Consider the following 20,477-nt stretch of genomic DNA (forward strand, 5'->3'; position numbering starts at 1 on the left):
CAATCCTGTAGCTGAAGGTTTGATATTTCTTGTTGACATTCTGTTAACATTAGAGAATATTCTAATTATGTTGAATGCCATGTACATGAAGGAGGTGTCTTGTTTATTTTTAATAACCTGACTCTGTTTTCAGAATGAAGTGAATGCAATCAAGTGGGATCCAACTGGGAATCTACTCGCATCTTGTTCTGATGATATGACCTTAAAGGTAGTTAACATTTTATTTATATTCTTTCCACATTGTTGTTGTAAATTAAATACTGTATTAAAAATTCTGCTATAGCTGAAAAATTGAAGATTTAATATAGAAACCAACAAGCTTGGGGGCAACTGTAATGGTGGAAGATGACTCAAAGATTTGACCTTGGTGATTGATGCGCGCTGATTAAAAAATGTAGACAAATTAAATCAGGTGGGGGAGAAAGACTGAAATTTCTTGAAACCTAATTGCTCTAACAATTCTGTTTTAGTAGCTGGTGATTAATATCTGTATTTGGACTTATGCGTAGAAAACGTAAGCGTTCCAGGCATTGACCTTGTCTGGGAGAGTTTCATAAATAAGAGAAGCAGTGCGTGTAACTTCATCATGGATTTTTACCATCTAATTAAACAAAATATTAAACTTGGAAATGTTATATCCAAGATGTATTATTGGGATTATTAGTTAATAATTTAGGCTGGAGTTTTACTGTATTTGGTATAATTTCAACCTAATGTGAAATGATCACCTTGAGGGGTTGGGGTGAGCAGGGAGACATTCATTTTGAATCTCTAGTGCACTTGATCGGCATCTGAGTTACACTGCCACTTTCGCATTGATGCGCACCCAAAATTGCTTCATATCAACTTGAAGGTGTAACTGCACCATTACATAGGCATCCAGGATTAAAATATGAAATGCTTTGGGACAATTGTAAAGAGGTACTGAATGATGATTCTTTTTTATGTCTTTGTTCTTATTTGTTCTATGGATAGCTAATCTAATAAGGCGAGGTTTATCTGTGTAATGCGAGTAATTGAAAGTCTTGGAAAATTTCTCTCTCATAAGCATTCCATCTATCCATGAGCCAAAACATATTATGCCATGTTCAATTCATGCAACTTTGGCATTGGCTTTCAGCTCTCAGCCTTAAACAAATCTTGATAAATGGGGACGATTAAAGAATAAAATAGGACAGGCAATCATATATTTTTGCTAAGTTGTAATTTGAAAAGATTCCAAGATTTGCTTTTCAAAGTCCAAATGCAAGGTCAACTGCTTGACCAGTTCCAAGCATTGGTGGAACATTGTCAAATCAGTTTCTTAACATGAAGCCTAGACCCACTGTCTTTCCTGTTATAATGAATAGAGTCACATTTTGTACATTTGTGCATTAGATGGGAATCGTTAAACACCATGGGAATGATTTTTGTGTCACTAGCAGCGAGAGGCCCTGGGTGGAGCCTGAGCCGAGACCGAGGATATATACCTGAGGGTCCTTGTGCATGAAACACAAAATGTTTGTATGCAGGTACAGCAAGTAATCAGGACGGCAAATGGAATTGTTGGCCTTTATTGCAAGGGGAATGGAGTATAAAAGCAGAGAGGTCCTGTTACAACTGTATAGGGTATTAGTGAGGCCACATCGAGAGTACTGCGTGCAGTTTTGGTCTCCTTATTTAAGAAAGGATATACTTGCATTTGAGGCTGTTCAGAGAAGGTTCACTAGGTTGATTCCGGAAATGAGGGGGTTGACTTATGAAGATAGGTTGGGTCTCGGAATAAGGGGCTGCCCATTTAAAACTGAGATGAGGAGGAATTTCTTCTCTGAGGGTTGTAAATCTGTGGAATTCACTGCCCCAGAGATCTGTGGAATTCACTGCCCCAGAGAGCTTTGGAGGCTGGGTCTTTGAATATATTTAAAGCGGAGATAGACAGATTTTTGAGCGATAAGGGAGTAAAGGGTTATGGGGAGTAGGCAGGGAAGTGAAGCTGAGCCCATGATCAGATCAGGCATGATCTTATAGAATGGCGGAGCAGGCTCGAGGAGCCAAATGGCCTACTCCTGCTCGTATTTCTTCTGTTAAAGAGTGGGAGAGAGAGAGGCCCACACTTACTAAGAGCAGTAGTGAGGAAAAAAAAACACGTGGAGTGACATCACAGAATAGCTGGTAACTGATAGGTCGGTAAAGGTCACGTCATTTTCTTTTCTTGCTCTTCAAGGGGCCGGGTTTAATAGCTGGTTTGGGATAAAGCAAAAACTTAGAGATTGGTAACTGTTAATACTTTATTAAATTAATAACTGTAATTACTGTATTAAAGTAGTAACTGTAATACCATATATTAATTTTAATTAGATACATCTTAGTCTTAAGTTTCTGCAAAGCTAGTAAATAGCCTATTAAATAGAGGCACGGCAGGACAGCTCAGTCCCATGGAATGCACATTCCGTGCAATGTGGGAAGCCCTGGACGCTGCTTGTGGCCTGGATGACCACGTATGTGGGAAGTGTCGCCAGCTAGAGCAGCTCAAGCACCTGGTTTAGGAGCTTGAGTGGCGGCTGGAGTCACTGCAGTGCATCCGCGAGGCTAAGAACTTTTGTCGATAGCACGATTCTCGAGGTAGTCACCCCGCAGCTTAAGAATGTGCAGGCAGAGAGGGAATGGGTGACTGCCAGACAGACAAGGGGGACCAGGCAGGTAGGACAGGAGTCCCTGGAATGCATCTCGCTCGCTGACCAGTTTTCAGTTCTGGATACTGGTAAGGGCGATGGTTTCTCTGGGCAGTGCAGCCAGAGCCAAGTCCATGGCACCATGGGTGGTTCAACTGCACAGGGATGGGGAGGAAGAAGAGTAAAAGAGCAATAGTGGATTCGATAGTTATGGGAACAGACGGGCGTTTTTGCGGCTGCAGACAGGACTTCAGGGTGTTGCCTCCCTGCTGCCAGGGTCAAGGATGTCACTTAATGACTGCAGGACATTCTGAGGGAGGAGGGTGATCAGCCAGAGGTAGTTGTCCATATCGATACCAACGACATAGGTAGAAAGAGGGATGAGGTCCTGCAGGCAGATTTTAGGGAGCTCGGAAAGAGATTAAAAAGCAGGATCTCAAAGAAGTAATCTCCAGACTACTCCCGGTGCCAGGTGCTAGTGAGTACAGAAATAGGAGGATAGAGCAGATGACTGCGTGGCTGGCAAGATGGTGCAGGAGGGAGGGCTTTAGATTCCTGAGGCATTGGGACCTGTACAAGCGGGACGGGTTGCATCTCAATAGAGCCGGGAGCAATATCCTCACGGGTCCTAGTGCTGTTGGGGAGGGATTAAACTAGCTTGACACGGGGATGGGAACTTGAGAGTGGTTTCAGAAGGAACATCAGCAAAGCTGGAATTGTAGGGCAGAAAATTAGTAAGCGAGTTTGGAAGACAGGAAACAAAGGCTAGAAAATAGACAAGGGAGTTTGACAGTGCTAAATAGTATATACAGGTGCAGCGTCCAAAATCTGGAGTTCTGGAATCCGGACTCCGGACCGATTGGTGGCAGTGTCGTCCGGAATCCGTAAAATGTTCCGGAATCTGGACTCTGCCGACCTCGAGGTGCCACCACTGCCCGATCTCGGGCCTCGCCTCGCCGCTGTCGCCCGGCCTCAGACCTCGCCGCAGCGCCCCTCGCCGTCGCCCGAACTTGGGCCTCACCTTGCCGGCCCGCCCGAACACCACCTCCACAACAGGGCCGCCCGATCACCACCTCCGCGGCGGGGCCCCGCCCGAACATCTCGAGGGTGAGACCCGCCCGAACATGTCCTCGGCGGCAGGGCCCACCCGAACACCTCCTCAGTGGCGGGACCCGCCCGAACATCTACACGCCGACCCAAACAACTCATGGATGAGCCCCCCCCCGCCTTTTTCTGACGTTCCGAAATCTGGAAATACCGATCCTGGGCTTGGATGTTTCCGGATTCGTGACGTCAAAGTCATTCCAAAATCCAGCAAAACTCAAAATCTGGAATGGCCTCGGTCCCGGATACAGGACGCTGCACCTGTACTTCCATGCAAGGAGGCTGGGGAATAAGGCAGATGAGCCGAGGGCACATAGACCTAGGTGTATAATATTATAGCCATTACTGAGACATGGCTGGAAGAAGGGCAGGAATGGCAGCTCAGTATTCCTGGTTACAGGGTTTTCAGACGGGATAGAGAGGGGAATAAAAAAGGAGGCGGGGTATTGATTAAAGAAACAATTACAGCTGTGAGGAGGAATGATTTGTTAGAAGGATCATCAAATGAGGCCATATGGGATGAACTAAAGAACAAATAAGGGCCGATCATACAGCTGGGAATATACTATAGACCCCCAAACAGTCGAGAGGGAGATTGAAATGCAAATATGTAGGCAAATTTCTGAGAAGTGCAAAAACTGTAGGGCAGTAATAGTAGGGGATTTCAACTACCCTAATATTAACTGGGATAGAATTATTGTGAAAGGTAGAGAGGATGCAGAATTCCTAAAATGCATTCAGGAGCACTTTTTTTTAGCTAGTATATAGCAAGCCCAACAAGGGAGGTGGCGGTTCTGGATGGTTTTAGGGAATGAAACTGGGCAGGTGGAAGGTTATCAGTGGGAGAGCACTTTGGTGCTACTGATCATCATTTAGTTAGATTTAGGGTTGTTATGGAAAAGGACAAAGATAGACCATGATTAAAAGTTCTCAATTTGGAAAAGCCAATTTTACTAAGCTAAGATGTGATTTAGCCAAAGTGGACTGGAAACAGCTACTTGAAGGGAAATCGGTGTCCGAGCAGTGGGAGGTGTAATGTATGCACCTGTGAGTATGCTCAGAGGCTTGTAGAGCTGTTGTATTGTGAGTGGCTTAGCCAGTCATGTGATGTTCACAAGACTCAATAAACCCCAGTCAGCTGGGTCTAGGTCATCCACGATGAGGCATGCGGTTGTGAGCCTAGTGGATGAACTGGTAATGTGTAGTGTGATTGTTAAACCTTTGTTAATATATCAACCAGTAGCAATAATAGCAATGTGTTGCTATGAATGTTTAAATGAAGAACCCATGAAGCAAATACATTACAGAAGGCATTCAAGGAGAAGATAGTGAGGGTTCAGAGCAAGTATGTTCCCTTAAAGAAAGGGTGGGACTCACAAATCTAGAGCACCCTGGATGTCAAGGGGCATACAGGATAACATAAAGAAAAAAAGGGAGGCGAAACACTGCTGAAACCCTAGAGGAGTATAGAAAGTGCAGGGGTGAAGTTAAAAAGGAAATTAGGAAAGCAAAGAAAGAGCATGAAAAAATGTTGGCAAGGAAAACCCAAAGGTGTTTCATAAATACATTAAGAACAAGGGGATAACTAAAGAAAGATTAGGGCCTATTAGAGACCAGAAAGGTAATCTGTGTATGGAGGTGGAAGAAGTGGGTATGGTTCTTAATTAATACTTTGTGTCGTTTTCACAAAAGAGAGGGGCGATGCAGACATTGCAATCAGGGAGGAGGAGTGTGAAATATTACATGAAATAAACAGTGTGAGATAAAGTATTAAGTGGTTTAGCATCTTTGAAAGTGGATAAATCCCCAGGCCCGGATAAAATGTATCCCAGGCTGTTGAGAGAATCAAGAGAGGAAATAGCAGAGGCTCTGACCATCATTTTCCAATCCTCTGGCTACAGGTGTGGTGCCGGAGGATTGGAGGACTGCGAACGTTGTACCGCTGTTTAAAAAGAGAAAGGGATAGACCAAGTAATTATAAGCCAGTCAGCCTAACCTCGGTGGTGGGAAAATGATTGGAGAAAATTCTGAAGGACAGGATACATCTTCATTTAGAAAGACACGGATTAATCAAGGACCGTCAGCATGGATTTGTTAAGGGAAGGTCGTGTCTGACTAACTTGATTGCATTTTTTGAGGAGATAACAAGGATGGTCGATGAGGGTTGTGCGCTTGATGTAGTCTGCATGGATTTTAGCAAGGCTTTTGATAAGGTCCCACATGGCAGACTGGTCATGAAAGTAAAAGCCCATGGGATCCAAGGCAAAGTGGCAAGTTGGATCCAAAATTGGCTCAGAAGCAGGAGGCAAAGGGTAATGGTCGATGGGTGTTTTTGTGACTAGAAGGCTGTCTCCAGTGGGGTTCTGCAGGGCTCAGAACCAGATCCCTTGCTTTTTGTGGTATATATCAATGATTTAGACTTGAATGTTGGAGGTACGATTAAGAAGTTTGCAAGTGATACAAAACTTGGCCGTGTAGTTGATAATGAAGAAAGTTGTAGACTGCAGGAAGATATCAATGGACTGGTCAGGTGGGCTGAACAGTGGCAAATAGAATTCAATCCAGAGAAGTGTGAGGTAATGCATTTGGGGAGGCCTAACAAGGCAAGGGAATACACATTTAATGGTAGGATACTGAAGTATAGAGGAACAGTGGGATCTTGGAGTGCAAGTCCACAGATCCCTGAAGGTAGCAGGACAGATAGATAAGGTGGTTAAGAAGGTATGCGGAATACTTGCCTTTATTAGCCAGGGCACAGAATACAAGAGCAGGGAGGTTATGCTTGAACTATATAAAACACTAGTTAGGCCACAGCTAGAGTACTGCGTGCCGTTCTGGTCACCACATTACAGGAAAGATGTGATTGTACTGGATAGGGTGCAGAGGAGACTTACAAGGATGTTGCCTGGAATGGAGAATTTTTGCAATGAGGAAAGATTGGATAGGCTGGGTTTGTTTTCTTTGGAACAGAGGAGGCTGAGGGCAGACCTTATTGAGGTGCATAAAATTATGAGGAGCCTCGATAGAGCGGGTAGGACATACCTATTTCCCTTAGCCAAGGGGTCAACAACCAGGGGGCATAGATTTAAAGTAATTGGTAGGAGGTTTAGAGGGGATTTGAGGGGAAATGTTTTCACCCAGAGGGTGGTGGGGGTCTGGAGCTCACTGCCTGAAAGGGTGGTAGAGGCAGAAACCCTTGCCACGTTTAAAAAGTACTTGGATAGGCACTTGAAATGCTGTAACCTGCAAGGCTACGGACCAAGAGCTGGAAAGTGGGATTAGGCTGAATAGCTCTTTGTCGACCGGCGCGGACACGATGAGCCGAATGGCCTCCTTCCGTGCTATAAATTTCAATGATTTGTGCTTAAAAACAGGACAGTTACAGGATTAAATTAGCACGTGGAACGGAAACACCAGCTTACCGCTCAGTTCCCATTCTTAATTTTTGGGCAGACATCGATCCAGGTGGCCGCAGCTCCCACTGGAAATGGGCGGGACCCTCATGTATGCTGAACAGTATCAGATGAGACAATTAGAACCTTTAAAACCTTCTGAAGTTAATGTGCTTGCTGCTGTCCATCTGCTGCACTGAAATGTTTTCAGTCCCATTGCTTCTGCTCTTCCCTTTAAGGCATAGTGTTGTCAGTGCCATGGTTCAGAGATGAAACCATTCTCTGTCCAGTATGAAGTTAACATCAATAGCCCTCAAAGTATTGCATGCATTATACAGGTTATGGTATCCAAGCTTCATTGGGAAGCTCGGTTGTGGATACAGTTCAACAGCTTAGAATTTAAGAGACTTTACCATATTGCAACATCTCAAGGGTATCTCATAAATTGTTATCTTGCAATTAGGTAAGCAGTAATTGAAAACACTGCAGATTAGGGGTACAGTGGATTAGAAGCTGACCTTTCACTTTTGAGGCTTCGGTTCAAATTCAGTCTTGAGATGAAAATCTCTCTTGGCTAGCTGTAAGAGACCTATTTAAATGAGTTTCAGGAGTCTCCATTTAGTTGCAGTGGTCATATCAAAAAAATCTGCTAATTTGGCACTATTTGGTGCACTCAAGGCACAGGATGGCTGATGTGACAATTTGAAAAATGTTACTGATGCATAAGGTTGCTCTGAGATTTGGCCTCGACACATTATTGAGGCAGACTATAAAGAGCCTTACTCTGCATTTGAGCCCATTATCCAATCCTTTCCCAACTCCACTCCTAATTATCCTGCTTTCTCTTAACTCCATGTTTGCCAACATCATTGCTGTCTCTATCTTAAGATCTCCATCCTTTTAAACCCACTTCCATCAACACTGTATAGTGTTTGCTTTTGACTTTTCGGTTTACTCTATATCGCCCTACTGCTAACCTATCATTTCTTGCCAAGAATCCTTGCACATATTGTTGCAACTCCATTACAAACTTTGCCCATGACACCCAGTTTGAGTCCCTTCAATCCAGTTTCCAATCAACCCACAATCACTTTGCAACTTTTGACTACTCCATTGAAGCTTATAGCATAAAAGGATGCCATTCGGCCCATCATGTCCGCGCCTGCTCTTTGCGAATACAATCCAAAACTAAACCAATTACTCTGCTCTCTCTCCATAGCCCATTATCTTTTCCTCTACTTCAAATATTTATCAACTTTGTATAGAACCTTGGTTAGACTACACTTGAAGTACTGTGAGTAGTTCTGGTCTCCATATAAAAAGGATATAGAGGCACTGGAGAAGGTGTATATATATTTAAAAAAAAGGATTTACTAGAATAATACCAGAAACTGAGAGGTTATACCCATCGGGAAAGATTGAGCAGGCTGTGGAGCTCTTTTTTTTCTAGACAAGAGAATATTGAGGGGTATATAGGCAGTTTCTTGTGATGAGGATGACGCTCTTCGCACCCAAAAAATAGATGGGCTCACAGGTGTTGCAGTGAGCTTCATCTTAAAAGGTGGAAGATGCTTGTGCATGGATTTTTTTTAACGTGTGGAGACCGTTGCACACCAGCCACCACACGGGCTTGACAGAGCTAGGCCTTGGTCCAGTGGCGAGGATTGACGAAGACGACTGGAGACCAAGCTCTGTTGTGCCACCCTTGGGCCCCGACCCCGCTTTTAAATGCTGTCCCTACCCTGGGCCCCGGCCCCGCTGCTATTAAATACTGCGCCGCTCCTGAGCCATGACCCCTCTGAGGGGTGACCTGATGGAGGCTTTTAAGGTTATGAAAGGATTTGATAGGGTAGGGGTAAAGGAGATGTTTCCACTTGCAGGGGAGATCAGAACTAGAGGCCATAAATACAAGAAAGTTACTAATAAATCCAATAGGGAATTCTTTACCCAGAGAGTGGTTAGAATGTGGAACTTGATACCATAGGGTCTAGTTGAGGCGAATACAAGAACACATGAAATAGGAGCAGGAGTAGGCCATTGACCTCTCGAGCCTGCTCCACCATTTAATAAGATCATGGCTGATCTGATCATGGACTCAGTTCCACTTCCCTGCCCGCTCCCCATAACACTTTATTCCCTTATCGCTCAAAAATCTATCTATCTCTGCCTTAAATATATTCAAAGACCCAGCCTCCACAGCTCTCTGGGGCAGTGAATTTCACAGATTTACAATCTCTGAGAGAAGAAATTCCGCCTCATCTCAGTTTTAAATGGGCGGCCCCTTATTCTCAGACTATGCCCCCAGTTTTAATTTTCCCCATGAGTGGAAATATCCTCTCTGCATTCATCTTGTCAAGCCCTCTCATTATCTTGTATGTTTCAATAAGATCACCTCTCATACTTCTGAATTCCAATGAGTATAGACCCTATCTTCATAAGTCAACCCCCTCATCTCCGGAATCAACCCTAGTGAACCTTCTCTGAACAGCCTCTAATGCAAGTGTATCCTTTTTTAAATACGGAGACTAAAACTGTACGCAGTACTCCAGGTGTGGCCTCACAGTTGTAGCAGGACATCTCGGCTTTTATTCTCCATCCCCCTTGCAATGAAGGCCAACGTTCCATTTGCCTTCCTGATCACTTGCTGTACCTGCATACTATCTTTTTGTGTTTGATGTACAAGGACCCCCAGGTCCCTCTGTAATGCAGCACTTTGCAGTTTTTCTCCATTTAAATTATAATCTGCTTTTCTATTTTTTCTGCCAAAGTGGATAACCTCACATTTTCCTACGTTATACTCCATCTGTCAAATGTTTGCCCACTCAGTTAGCCTGTCTATGTCCCTTTGCAGATTTTTTGTATCCTCCTCACAATTTGCTTTCCCACCCATCTTTGGATCATCAGCAAACTTGGTTATATTACACTCTGCCCTTCATCCAAATCATTAATATAGATTGTAAATAGTTGAGGCCTCAGCACCGATCCCTTCGGCATCCCACTAGTCACTGTTTGCCAACCGGAAAATAACCTGTTTATCCCGACTCTCTGTTTTCTGTTAGTAAGTCAATCCTCAATCCATGCTAATATATTACCCCCAACCCTGTGAACTTTTATCTTGTGCAGTAACCATAGATGTATTCAAGGGGAAACTAGATAAGCACATGAGGGAGAAAGGAATAGAAGGATTAGTTAAAGGGGGGTGAAGGGGAGGCTGATGTGTCACATAAACACTGGCTTGGATCGAATGGCCTGTTTCTGTGCTGTAATTACTTTGTAACTTTATAATACGTCCCGTAAAAAAAAATTCAATTGTCTCTATCAACTAGTCCCTGTGGCAAAGCATTTAATAGATACCTTTGCATACAGATATTTTTTTTTAACCTCTTTCCTTACTCTTCTAGTAACAATTTTAAATTGATGCTCTTGTCACTGAATACCCTCCCTTATTCACACTATCGAAATTCCTCATAATTTAAAAAAAACCTTTATTAAATCTTCCCATGGCCAGTGAAAATTGTCCCTCTAACTCAATGTTAACCTTTTAACTACATTTTCTTATCCTTACTATGATCCTGATGTATCTTTGCTGTTTACTTTCCGGCTTTACAATTGGGCATTCAAAACTGCTCATAGTTATCTAAGCTGTGACTCCATCATTGCCGTGTACGAATTTATCATGATCACTCTGCTTTTGCACTCTTATGTTCCTGTTTATAAAGCCAAAATGCTATTGGCCGTCTTTTAACTTCACCTGCCTGCACCTGCACTTTCAAAAAAATTATGTATTTGAACCCCTGGGTTCCTTCGCACCTTTCAACATTTTTCCATTGAGAATATTCTGATTGCACCTGCCACCTGTTTGCCCATTCTGCTAAACTGTCCCTATCCTCCCCAGACTCTTAAAGACCTCCTTGCTGTTTGCTATCTCTCCTTTTATTTTATCTTTCTTTCTCTTTCCCATCTAATGCTTTTCCTTTCAGCCAAATGTTCAAAAAAAACCTCCTCAATTTGACAAACACAACTTCCCTTTAACATATCCAGGATGGGTATCCTTAATTAGCCGATCTTAAGTGCCAATTAATGTGATGTTGTTATCGATTCTAAATGTTCGCTCACAACTGAAGTTAGATGAATCTCTTTATTGTTACATATTTACTCCATTCTTCTTTGCTTCCATAGCATTGTACTTTTGTGGTTCTGCTCATATCGGTCGGTCCCAATGTATTTAACACGTCGAGTCAGTTTCTCTGCCAGTCCCCACCCAATTATCTCCAGGGTGCCCCAAGGCTCTACACTGGGTGTTCTCATATTCATTGTCTACACACTGTCCCTCAGTTACATCATTTGCAACTATGGATGAGCTTCCACTTGTATGCTGATAATGCCCAACTTAACCTTTTGGCTTGAATCACCTCGGATTGATTTAATAAATTCTCTCCTTACTACATTCCTCCGCCCTGTTTCATAGACTTTCTAATTCAGAACTCTGTGGCCTGCGCGCTCTCCTGTACGTTCATTATCCAAGGTGTTTCTTTCATGTGTCTAACAATGGGCTCTGAATGATGCACAATTTCCTCCAGCTCAACATCAACAAAAATGAAGCCATGCTTTCTGCTCCCGTTAGCATTTTTTCTTTTTGCCTCTGACTCCCAGGCTGCTCCCTCAGGCTAAATCAGGAGGTCATGTTTGATCCCAAACTATAATGCTTTCTCTACATGTACTCTAGCAAAACCACTTCCTTCCATCTTTAGAGCATCACTCGCCAACACCCATACCTCTTCATTGCTAAAGCCCTAAGGAATATTTTCGTCATCTCGGATTGATTTAATAAATTCTCTCCTTACTACATTCCTCCGCCCTGTCTCATAGACTTTCTAATTCAGAACTCTGTGGCCTGCACCCTCTCCTGTACGTTCATTATCCATGTCTTTGTAATCTCCACTGATTCTCTGTATCCTAACAAATTCTTGGGCTCATCTTTAAAATCCTTCCACAATCTCGCTCAACCCTATCTGAGCAACCAGCCATATGTCCCTGCAGGTGCCCTCTGCTTTACTAACACCAAACTACTGCTTCCTGTACTCCACCATTGGAGGCCAATCTTTCAGCGTCTGGCCTCTGGAACTTTCTCCCAGAACCACTTTGCCTTGCTGCTTATTTCTCTACCTTCAAAAAACTCCTTTAAAACCTTTTAAACCTTGTCTTCAGTCGTTCCCCCATCCAAGTTTTCCTCCTCCTTCTGATTAGTGCTTATTTTCATAGCTTATGCACTCCAATGTTTTCTTTTGCTTGTAGAGTGCTATATATAAATCAATAAATATAAATAGAATGATGTGAATAGCACATTTAGTGAGTTGGTCTTACCGCAGGTAAAGGGTTCACAGCCAGATAGGGAATGGAAGACCAACAGGAAGAGCAGTGCAAGGAAGGTAGTGCAGGGATCCCCTGCGGTCATCCCCCTGCAAAACAGATACACCGCTTTGAGTACTGTTGAGGGGGATGACTCATCAGGAGAGAGCAGCAGCAGCCAAGTTCATGGCACCGTGGCTGGCTGGCTCTGCTGCACAGGAGGGCCGGAAAAAGAGTGAGAGAGCAATAGTGATAGGGGATTCGATTGTAAGGGGAATAGGTAGGCGTTTCTGCGGCTGCAACCGAGACTCCAGGATGGTATGTTGCCTCCCTGGTGCAAGAGTCAAGGATGTCTCGGAGTGGGTGCAGGACATTCTGAAAAGGGAGGGTGAACAGCCAGTTGTCGTGGTGCATATAGGTACCAACGATATAGGTAAAAAATGGGATGAGGTTCTACGAGGCGAATTTAGGGAACTAGGAGTTAAATTAAAAAGTAGGACCTCAAAAGTAGTAATCTCAGGATTGCTACCAGTGCCACGTGCTCGTCAGAGTAGGAATCGCAGGATAGCTCAGATGAATACGTGGCTTGAGCAGCGGTGCGGAAGGGAGGGATTCAAATTCCTGGGACATTGGAATCGGTTCTGGGGCAGGTGGGGCCAGTACAAACCGGACGGTCTGCACCTGGACAGGACCGGAACCAATGTCCTAGGGGGAGTGTTTGCTCGTGCTGTTTGGGAGGAGTCAAACTAATATGGCAGGGGGATGGGAACCTATGCAGGAAGACAGAGGGGAATAAAATGGAGACAGAAGCAAAAGATAGAAAGGAGAATAATAAAAGTGGAGGGCAGAGAAACCCAAGGCAAAAAACAAAAAGGGACACTTTACAGCAGAATTCTAAAGGGTCAAAGTGTGTTAAAAAGACATGCCTGAAGGCCCTGTGCCTCAATGCGAGGAGTATTCGGAATAAGGTGGACGAATTAACTGCACAGATAGCAGTTAACGGACACGATGTGATTGGCATCATGGAGACATGGCTCCAGGGTGACCAAGGCTGGGAATTCAACATCCAAGGGTATTCAGCATTTAGGAAGGATAGACGGAAAGGAAAAGGAGGCGGAGTGGCGTTGCTGGTTAAAGAGGAAATTAATGCAATTGGAAGGAAGGACATTGGCTTGGATGATGTGGAATTGGTATGGGTGGAGCTACGGAATACCAAAGGGCAGAAAACACTGGTGGGAGTTGTGTACAGGCTGCCAAATAGTAGTAGTGAGGTTGGGGACAGCATCAAACAAGAAATAAGGGATGTGTGCAATAAAGGTACAGCAGTAATCATGGCTGACTTTAATCTACATATTGATTGGGCTAACCTAACTGGTACTAATGCGGTGGAGGAGGATTTCCTGGAGTGTATTAGGGATGGTTTTCTAGACCAATATGTCGAGGAGCCAACTAGAGGGCTGGCCATCCTAGACTGGGTGATGTGTAATGAGAAGGAACTAATTAGCAATCTTGTTGTGCTAGGCCCCTTGGGGAAGAGTGACCATAATATGGTCGACTTCTTTTATTAAGATGGAGAGTGACAAAGTTAATTCAGAAACTAGGATCCCGAACTTAAGGAAAGGTAACTTTGATGGTATGAGGCACGAATTGGCTAGATTAGACTGGCAAATGATACTTGAAGGCCAATAAATCCCCAGGGCCTGATAGTCTACATCCCAGAGTACTTAAGGAAGTGACCCTTGAAATAGTGGATGCATTGGTGATAATTTTCCAACAGTCTATCGACTCTGGATCAGTTCCTATGGACTGGAGGGTTGCTAATGTAACACCACTTTTTAAAAAAGGCGGGAGAGAGAAAACGGGTAATTACAGACCAGTTAGCCTGCCATCGATAGTGGAGAAAATGTTGGAATCAATTATTAAGGATGAAATAGCAGCACATTTGGAAAGCAGTGATAGGATTGGTCCAAGTCAGCATGGATTTATGAAGGGGAAATTATGCTTGAGAAATCTTCTGGAATTTTTTGAGGATGTAACTAGTAGAGTGGACAGGGGAGAACCAGTGGATGTGGTGTATTTGGGCTTTCAAAAGGCTTTTGACAAGGTCCCACACAAGAGATTGGTGTGGAAAATTAAAGTGCATGGTATTGGGGGTAATGTACTGATGTGGATAGAAAACTGGTTGGCAGACAGGAAGCAGAGAGTCGGGATTAACGGGTCCTTTTCAGAACGGCAGACAGTGACTAGTGGAGTGCCACAGGGCTCAGTGCTGGGACCCCAGCTCTTTACAATATATGTTAATGATTTAGATGAAGGAATTGAGTGTAAAATCTCCAAGTTTGCAGATGACACTAAGCTGGGTGGCGGTGTGAGCTGTGAGGAGGACACTAAGAGGCTGCAGGGTTATTTGAACAGGTTGGGCGAGTGGGCAAATACATGGCAGATGCAGTATAATGTGGATAAATGTGAGGTTATCCACTTTGGGGGCAAAAACACGAAGGCAGAATATTATCTGAATGGCGGCAGATTAGGAAAAGGGGAGGTGCAGTGAGACCTGGGTGTCATGGTTCATCAGTCATTGAAGGTTGGCATGCAGGTACAGCAGGCGGTGAAGAAGGCAAATGGCATGTTGGCCTTCATAGCAAGGGGATTTGAATATAGGAGCAGGGAAGTCTTACTGCAGTTGTACAGGGCCTTGGTGAGGCCCCACCTGGAATATTGTGTTCAGTTTTGGTCTCCTAATCTGAGGAAGGACGTTCTTGCTATTGAGGGAGTGCAGCGAAGGTCCACCAGACTGATTCCCGGGATGGCAGGACTGACATATGAGGAGAGACTGGATCGACTGGGTCTGTAGTCACTGGAATTTAGAAGGATGAGAGGGGATCTCATAGAAACATATAAAATTCTGACGGGACTGGACAGGTTAGATTCAGGAAGAATGTTCCCGATGTTGGGGAAGTCCAGAACCAGGGGACACAGTCTAAGGCTAAGGGGTAAGCCATTTAGGACTGAGATGAGGAGAAACTTCTTCACTCAGAGAGTTGTTAACCTGTGGAATTCCCTACCGCAGAGAGTTGTTGATGCCAATTCATTGGATATATTCAAGTGAGAGTTAGATATGGCCTTTGCAGCTAAAGGGATCAAGGGGTATGGAGAGAAAGCAGGAACGGGGTACTGAAGGAATGATCAGCCATGATCTTATTGAATGGTGGTGCAGGCTCGAAGGGCTGGATGGCCTACTCCTGCACCTATTTTCTATGTTTCTAAGTCCATGTTGAGCAACATCTTTTAAGTAAAAAGGCTTTTAAAACAAATTGCAGGACGTGAGGGTATATTTGGACCTGTGTCATTTGTGGGATTCAACTGGTTAGAGTTGAATAAGTGAGACTGCAATATTGCATCCTGGAGTTTTGCAAGGTTAGTTTGGGGGTGGGAAAGTTAAAGCTTTCAGAAATTAATCCTGGAAATTTTAACTTGTGGTTAGGCATCTTCCTCAGGTGATCAGTGGGGGAAATTATACACGAGCTATAGAAAGGATGGGCTTTATGATCTGAATAGTCTTTCCTTCTGTACTTTAGTCAAATGCAAATTATACATTTTTTTCAGTAGATTACTTTAAAAAGTTATGCATTAATGTATCTATTAAGAGATTAAAAGATTGAAATGCAGTGTTGAGCATAGTAGTGTAGTATATAAATAAGTTTGTAGATGAATGTTTTCATATTGGTTTTCATGCAATTTTGTTTTTAATATAGATCTGGAGCATGAAGCAAGATGCATGCGTCCATGATTTACAAGCACACAATAAGGAAATCTATACCATCAAGTGGAGTCCAACAGGACCTAGTACTAACAATCCAAATGCCAACCTTATGTTAGCAAGGTATGAAAGAATCTTATCTATGTAATTAGAAGTCCTGAGTCTGTACATGTCTGTCGCTCCTTTCAAAGATGTTTCATCTGAAAGTGTGCTGCTAGTGCGTCACATCACAAAAGCATTTTTAGGACAAAACATTATGATGGGCTTAAATAACATTAATCATTTAAGTTTCTACATTAATAGATGACTAAATGTGAACAAATTATAAAATGAGGAATGAATAACGGTTGGAAAGCCAAGTAATCAAATCCTTGAATTTTTTTTCCAAGGTTACCATTCCCTAACAGGGAAATACCATAAAGCCCACCCGTCAAATTGCTCAAATAAATTCTTGCATTCTTGGATTTCTAGTTGTTGTGCTGTTCCTGTGGAATTACAGTACCAGAATGTACTATGATAAGCTAGACAGAAAATGGGGGGAGGAGGGTGCTTTTTTTCAGTATTTTATACAGTTAAGTCAACAGTGAAAAATTCTACGCTTGTGGTGCATTTTGGCAAGATTTGTTTTTATCAGGGTTATATGGGATGTTCATGAGGCACTTTGCAGCTGTGGGCAGCCAGCCAGGCAGAACCAGATGATGACAAATGACCATCAGTTTATATGCTGGCTACTGAAGACTCTCAATGGGAATTTGCCTCACTTGTGCTACACCAATTACAGCTTCAGGAACTACAAAACGGGGAGAAAAATTTATTTTAGAAACCAAAATTACCGAGAAGAGTGAACGTTTTGAGGAAGGAGCTGAGTATAATAAATATAGTCCTTGCATCTTCAGCAAATACTACCAATCAGCGGGAGATGGAAAACAAATGATAAGCTATATAACTGGGAATAAAGGGTTTTGGGAGGGTTTAACAACCGAGCATTTTTTGTGAGTTAAGTAGCATTACAAATATTAAATCTACTGGCCTCCAATGTTCCTATTAATATTTTTTGTACAGAGCGGGCTACGAACACCTTTGAGTGTGACCGTTTTGTCTGTGTGCAAATTTTAAAACAACTTTTACAACAACGACAGCAACCACTTAAAAGCATATATACAGTAATACCATGTTGCCACCCCACCGTCTCACATCATGAGACAAGCAGACAAGGTTCTATCGAAGTTTAACATAACTTCTCTGCTTTTGAATTCTATGCCTCTAGAAATGAGGCCCAGTGCTTTATTTGTAATTTTATGGCTTTTTTAACCTGCGTTGCTACTTTTAATGAAGTAGAGGTGCATAGAGATCAAGGGGTATAGATTCTAGGGGTGAATCTATATCCCTAGATCTCTATGCACTTCTACTTCATTTAGATTCTCATTTTTACAAGGAGTAGGTCGCCTCCTTATTCCTCCTACCAAAATGTACCACCTCACACTTAGCTATATTGATATTCATTTGTCATTTACATGCTCATTCTGCAAGTTTGTTTTCAGTAGAATTAATTAAAAGCTTTTAGTTCATCATGTACTAACTCTATTTAATAAAAAAATTACTTGCCAGAAATGACTGGGATATGAAAGAACTGCATAATAACGCATTAACATGTCAGAAATGTCACTCAGTTACATAGTTATGCATCGATAAACAATCCAAAAGCCCAAGGCGAGCTGAAAGAGGCATTTGTATTAATTTTAAAGTTTTCAACGTATTAGCCCATCCCTCATGTCACTATAGCAATGGCTGCACAAGCAGCAGGGGCAGCTTACCTATGGCGCTGTATGTCCACATAAGTAATTAGAATATTAATCACAATGCAACCAGACAACCATCAAACATAAAGTGCTGTAGTTCTTTAGTTCACAGTTTTAAAAAGAATTGAATAAAAATGGGTATCCGTATTTCCAACTTCAATCACTTCTGTTAATAAACATTGTCTTCTTGAACCAGCACACCCCCGTGTAACATGTCAGAAATGCAGCACTTAAAGTGCAGTAAAATGCATACACAATTTATGCCACCGGATTAAAAACAAAGCGGGAAAAACTATGATTTAACAGAAATAAACATTCATCTTTCTTCTTGGACAGGAAGAATGGGAACGGTAGCATAGTGGTTATCTTACTGGACTAATGATCCCGTGGCCTGGACTAATGATCCAGTGAGTTCAAATCCCACCATGGCAGCTGGGGAATTTAAATTCAATTAATTAAATAATCTGGAATATGAAAGCTAGTATTAGTAATGAAACTATCGGATTGTCATAAAAACCCACCTGGTTCGTTAATGTCCTTTACGGAAGGAAATCTGCCGTCCTTACCTGGTCTTTGCTATATGTGATCCAGACCCACAGCAGTGTGGTTGACTTTTATCTGCCCGAGCAAGCCACTCAGTTGTACACAAACCGCTACGAGAATAAAACCGGACAAACCACCTGGCATCGACTATGGACATGACATCGGCACACCCAGCCCAGTCGATCCTGCAAAGGCCGCCTCTCCAACATTTGGGGACTGTGCCAAAATTGGGAGAGCTGTCCCACAGACTAGTCAAGCAACAGCCTGACATAGTTATACTCACAGAATCATACCTTTCCGTCACTTTACCAAACTCCTCCATCACTATCCCTGGGTATATCCTATCCCACCGGCAGGACAGACCCACCTGAGGTGGTGGCGGCACAGTGGTAAACAGTTGGGAGGGAGTGCCCCTGGGAGTTCTCAACATTGACTCCGGACCCCATGAGGTCTCATGGCTTCAGGTCAAGCATGGGCAAGGAAACCTGCTGATTATAAACGACCATCCTCCTCCATGTTGAACACCACTTGGAAGAAGCAAGGGCGCAGAATGTACTCTGGGTGGAGGACTTCAATGTCCATCACCAAACGTGGCTCGGTAGCACCACTACTGACCGAGCTGGCCGAATCCTGAAGGATATAGCTGCCAGACTGGGCCTGCAAAAGGTGGAGAGAGATCCCACACGAGGGAAAAAGCTACTTGACCACGTCCTCACCAATTTAGCTGTTGCAGATGCATCTGTCTATGACAGCATTGGTAGCGAAGTCCCGTCTTCACACTGACTATACCCTTCATCGTATTGTGTGGCACTACCGCCGTGCTAAATGGGATAGATTCAGAATTGGGCATCCATGAGGTGCTGTGGGCCATCACCAGCAACAGAATTGTATTCCACCACAATCTGTAATCTCATGGCCTGGCATATCCTTCACTCTCCCATTATCATAAAACCAGGGGACCAACCTTGGTTCAATAAGGAGAGTAGAAGAGCATGCCAGGAGCAGCACCAGGCACACCTAAAAATGAGGTGCCAACCTGGGGAAGCTGCAACACAGGGCTACATGCATGCTAAAAAGCAGAAGCAGCATGATATAGACAGGGCTAAGTGATCCCACAATCAACGGATCAGATCAAATCTCTGCAGTCCTGCCACATCTAGTCGTGAATGGTGGTTAACCATTAAACAACTTAACGAGGGGAGGAAGATGCTCCATGAAGATTCCCATCTTCAACCACCAGCCTCCAACAGATCCCCTGACCTCTGCATGGAGCTGACGAAAGCGTGGCCCAACTGGATACTGCACGTGCGTGGCTCCGGTATACCGCGAGGCGGCGCTGAAATCTGAAAGGCAAAGAGTCACAGTGCGAAGGATTCTCTTGCTGTCCAGCTTAAAGGTCAAAGTTCAAGGGAGAAAACCAAATCCCCCTCGGCATTACACAGCAATCCATCAACCATCGGGACACGCACTTCAAGTGCTGCAATTGCGATCGGCTCTGAAATCGCAAGAATCACAAACGAGTCTGACTGGATTCCCGGGACCATTGTGTATTGTGCCCCTCCCCTGCGCCAGCTCTGCACGGCATTTCAATTCCAACTGCGTGGGAGCTCGTGGATCAGTGTGCATGTGCATCTTAGAGAGAGCAGTGCTGGCCTGTATCTCGCTAACTTTCTCAAGGGCTATCAGGTATAGGCAATAAATGCTGCCCTTGCCAGCGACACCCACATCTCGTGAATGCATTTTTTAACGTGTGTAATATCAGTCATGTGATTTATTGCTTCAGTAAATTTACTCTCGCGTTTAGGCTACAGCGAGAACATGGCAAATGTAGAAAAAAAACACATGCAATCAGGTCCCAGACTACCCGTAAACTACTAAT

At 43.5% G+C, this 20,477-nt stretch overlaps 1 protein-coding gene across 6 annotated transcripts in view; it reads left to right on the top strand.

Annotated features, from left to right (window-relative positions):
• Positions 1-20,477, top strand: part of tbl1xr1a (TBL1X/Y related 1a) — a 213,089-nt gene that overhangs the window by 177,130 nt on the left and 15,482 nt on the right. For all 6 annotated transcript variants that reach the window (XM_070883509.1, XM_070883507.1, XM_070883510.1 and 3 more), the window contains 2 exons: positions 134-208; positions 16,252-16,379. In XM_070883509.1, the coding sequence (XP_070739610.1) occupies positions 134-208; positions 16,252-16,379 (203 nt within the window). The remainder of the gene's footprint in view (positions 1-133; positions 209-16,251; positions 16,380-20,477) is intronic.

This window comes from Pristiophorus japonicus, chromosome 6 (genome assembly GCF_044704955.1).
Source record: "Pristiophorus japonicus isolate sPriJap1 chromosome 6, sPriJap1.hap1, whole genome shotgun sequence".
Classification (NCBI taxonomy): domain Eukaryota; kingdom Metazoa; phylum Chordata; class Chondrichthyes; family Pristiophoridae; genus Pristiophorus; species Pristiophorus japonicus.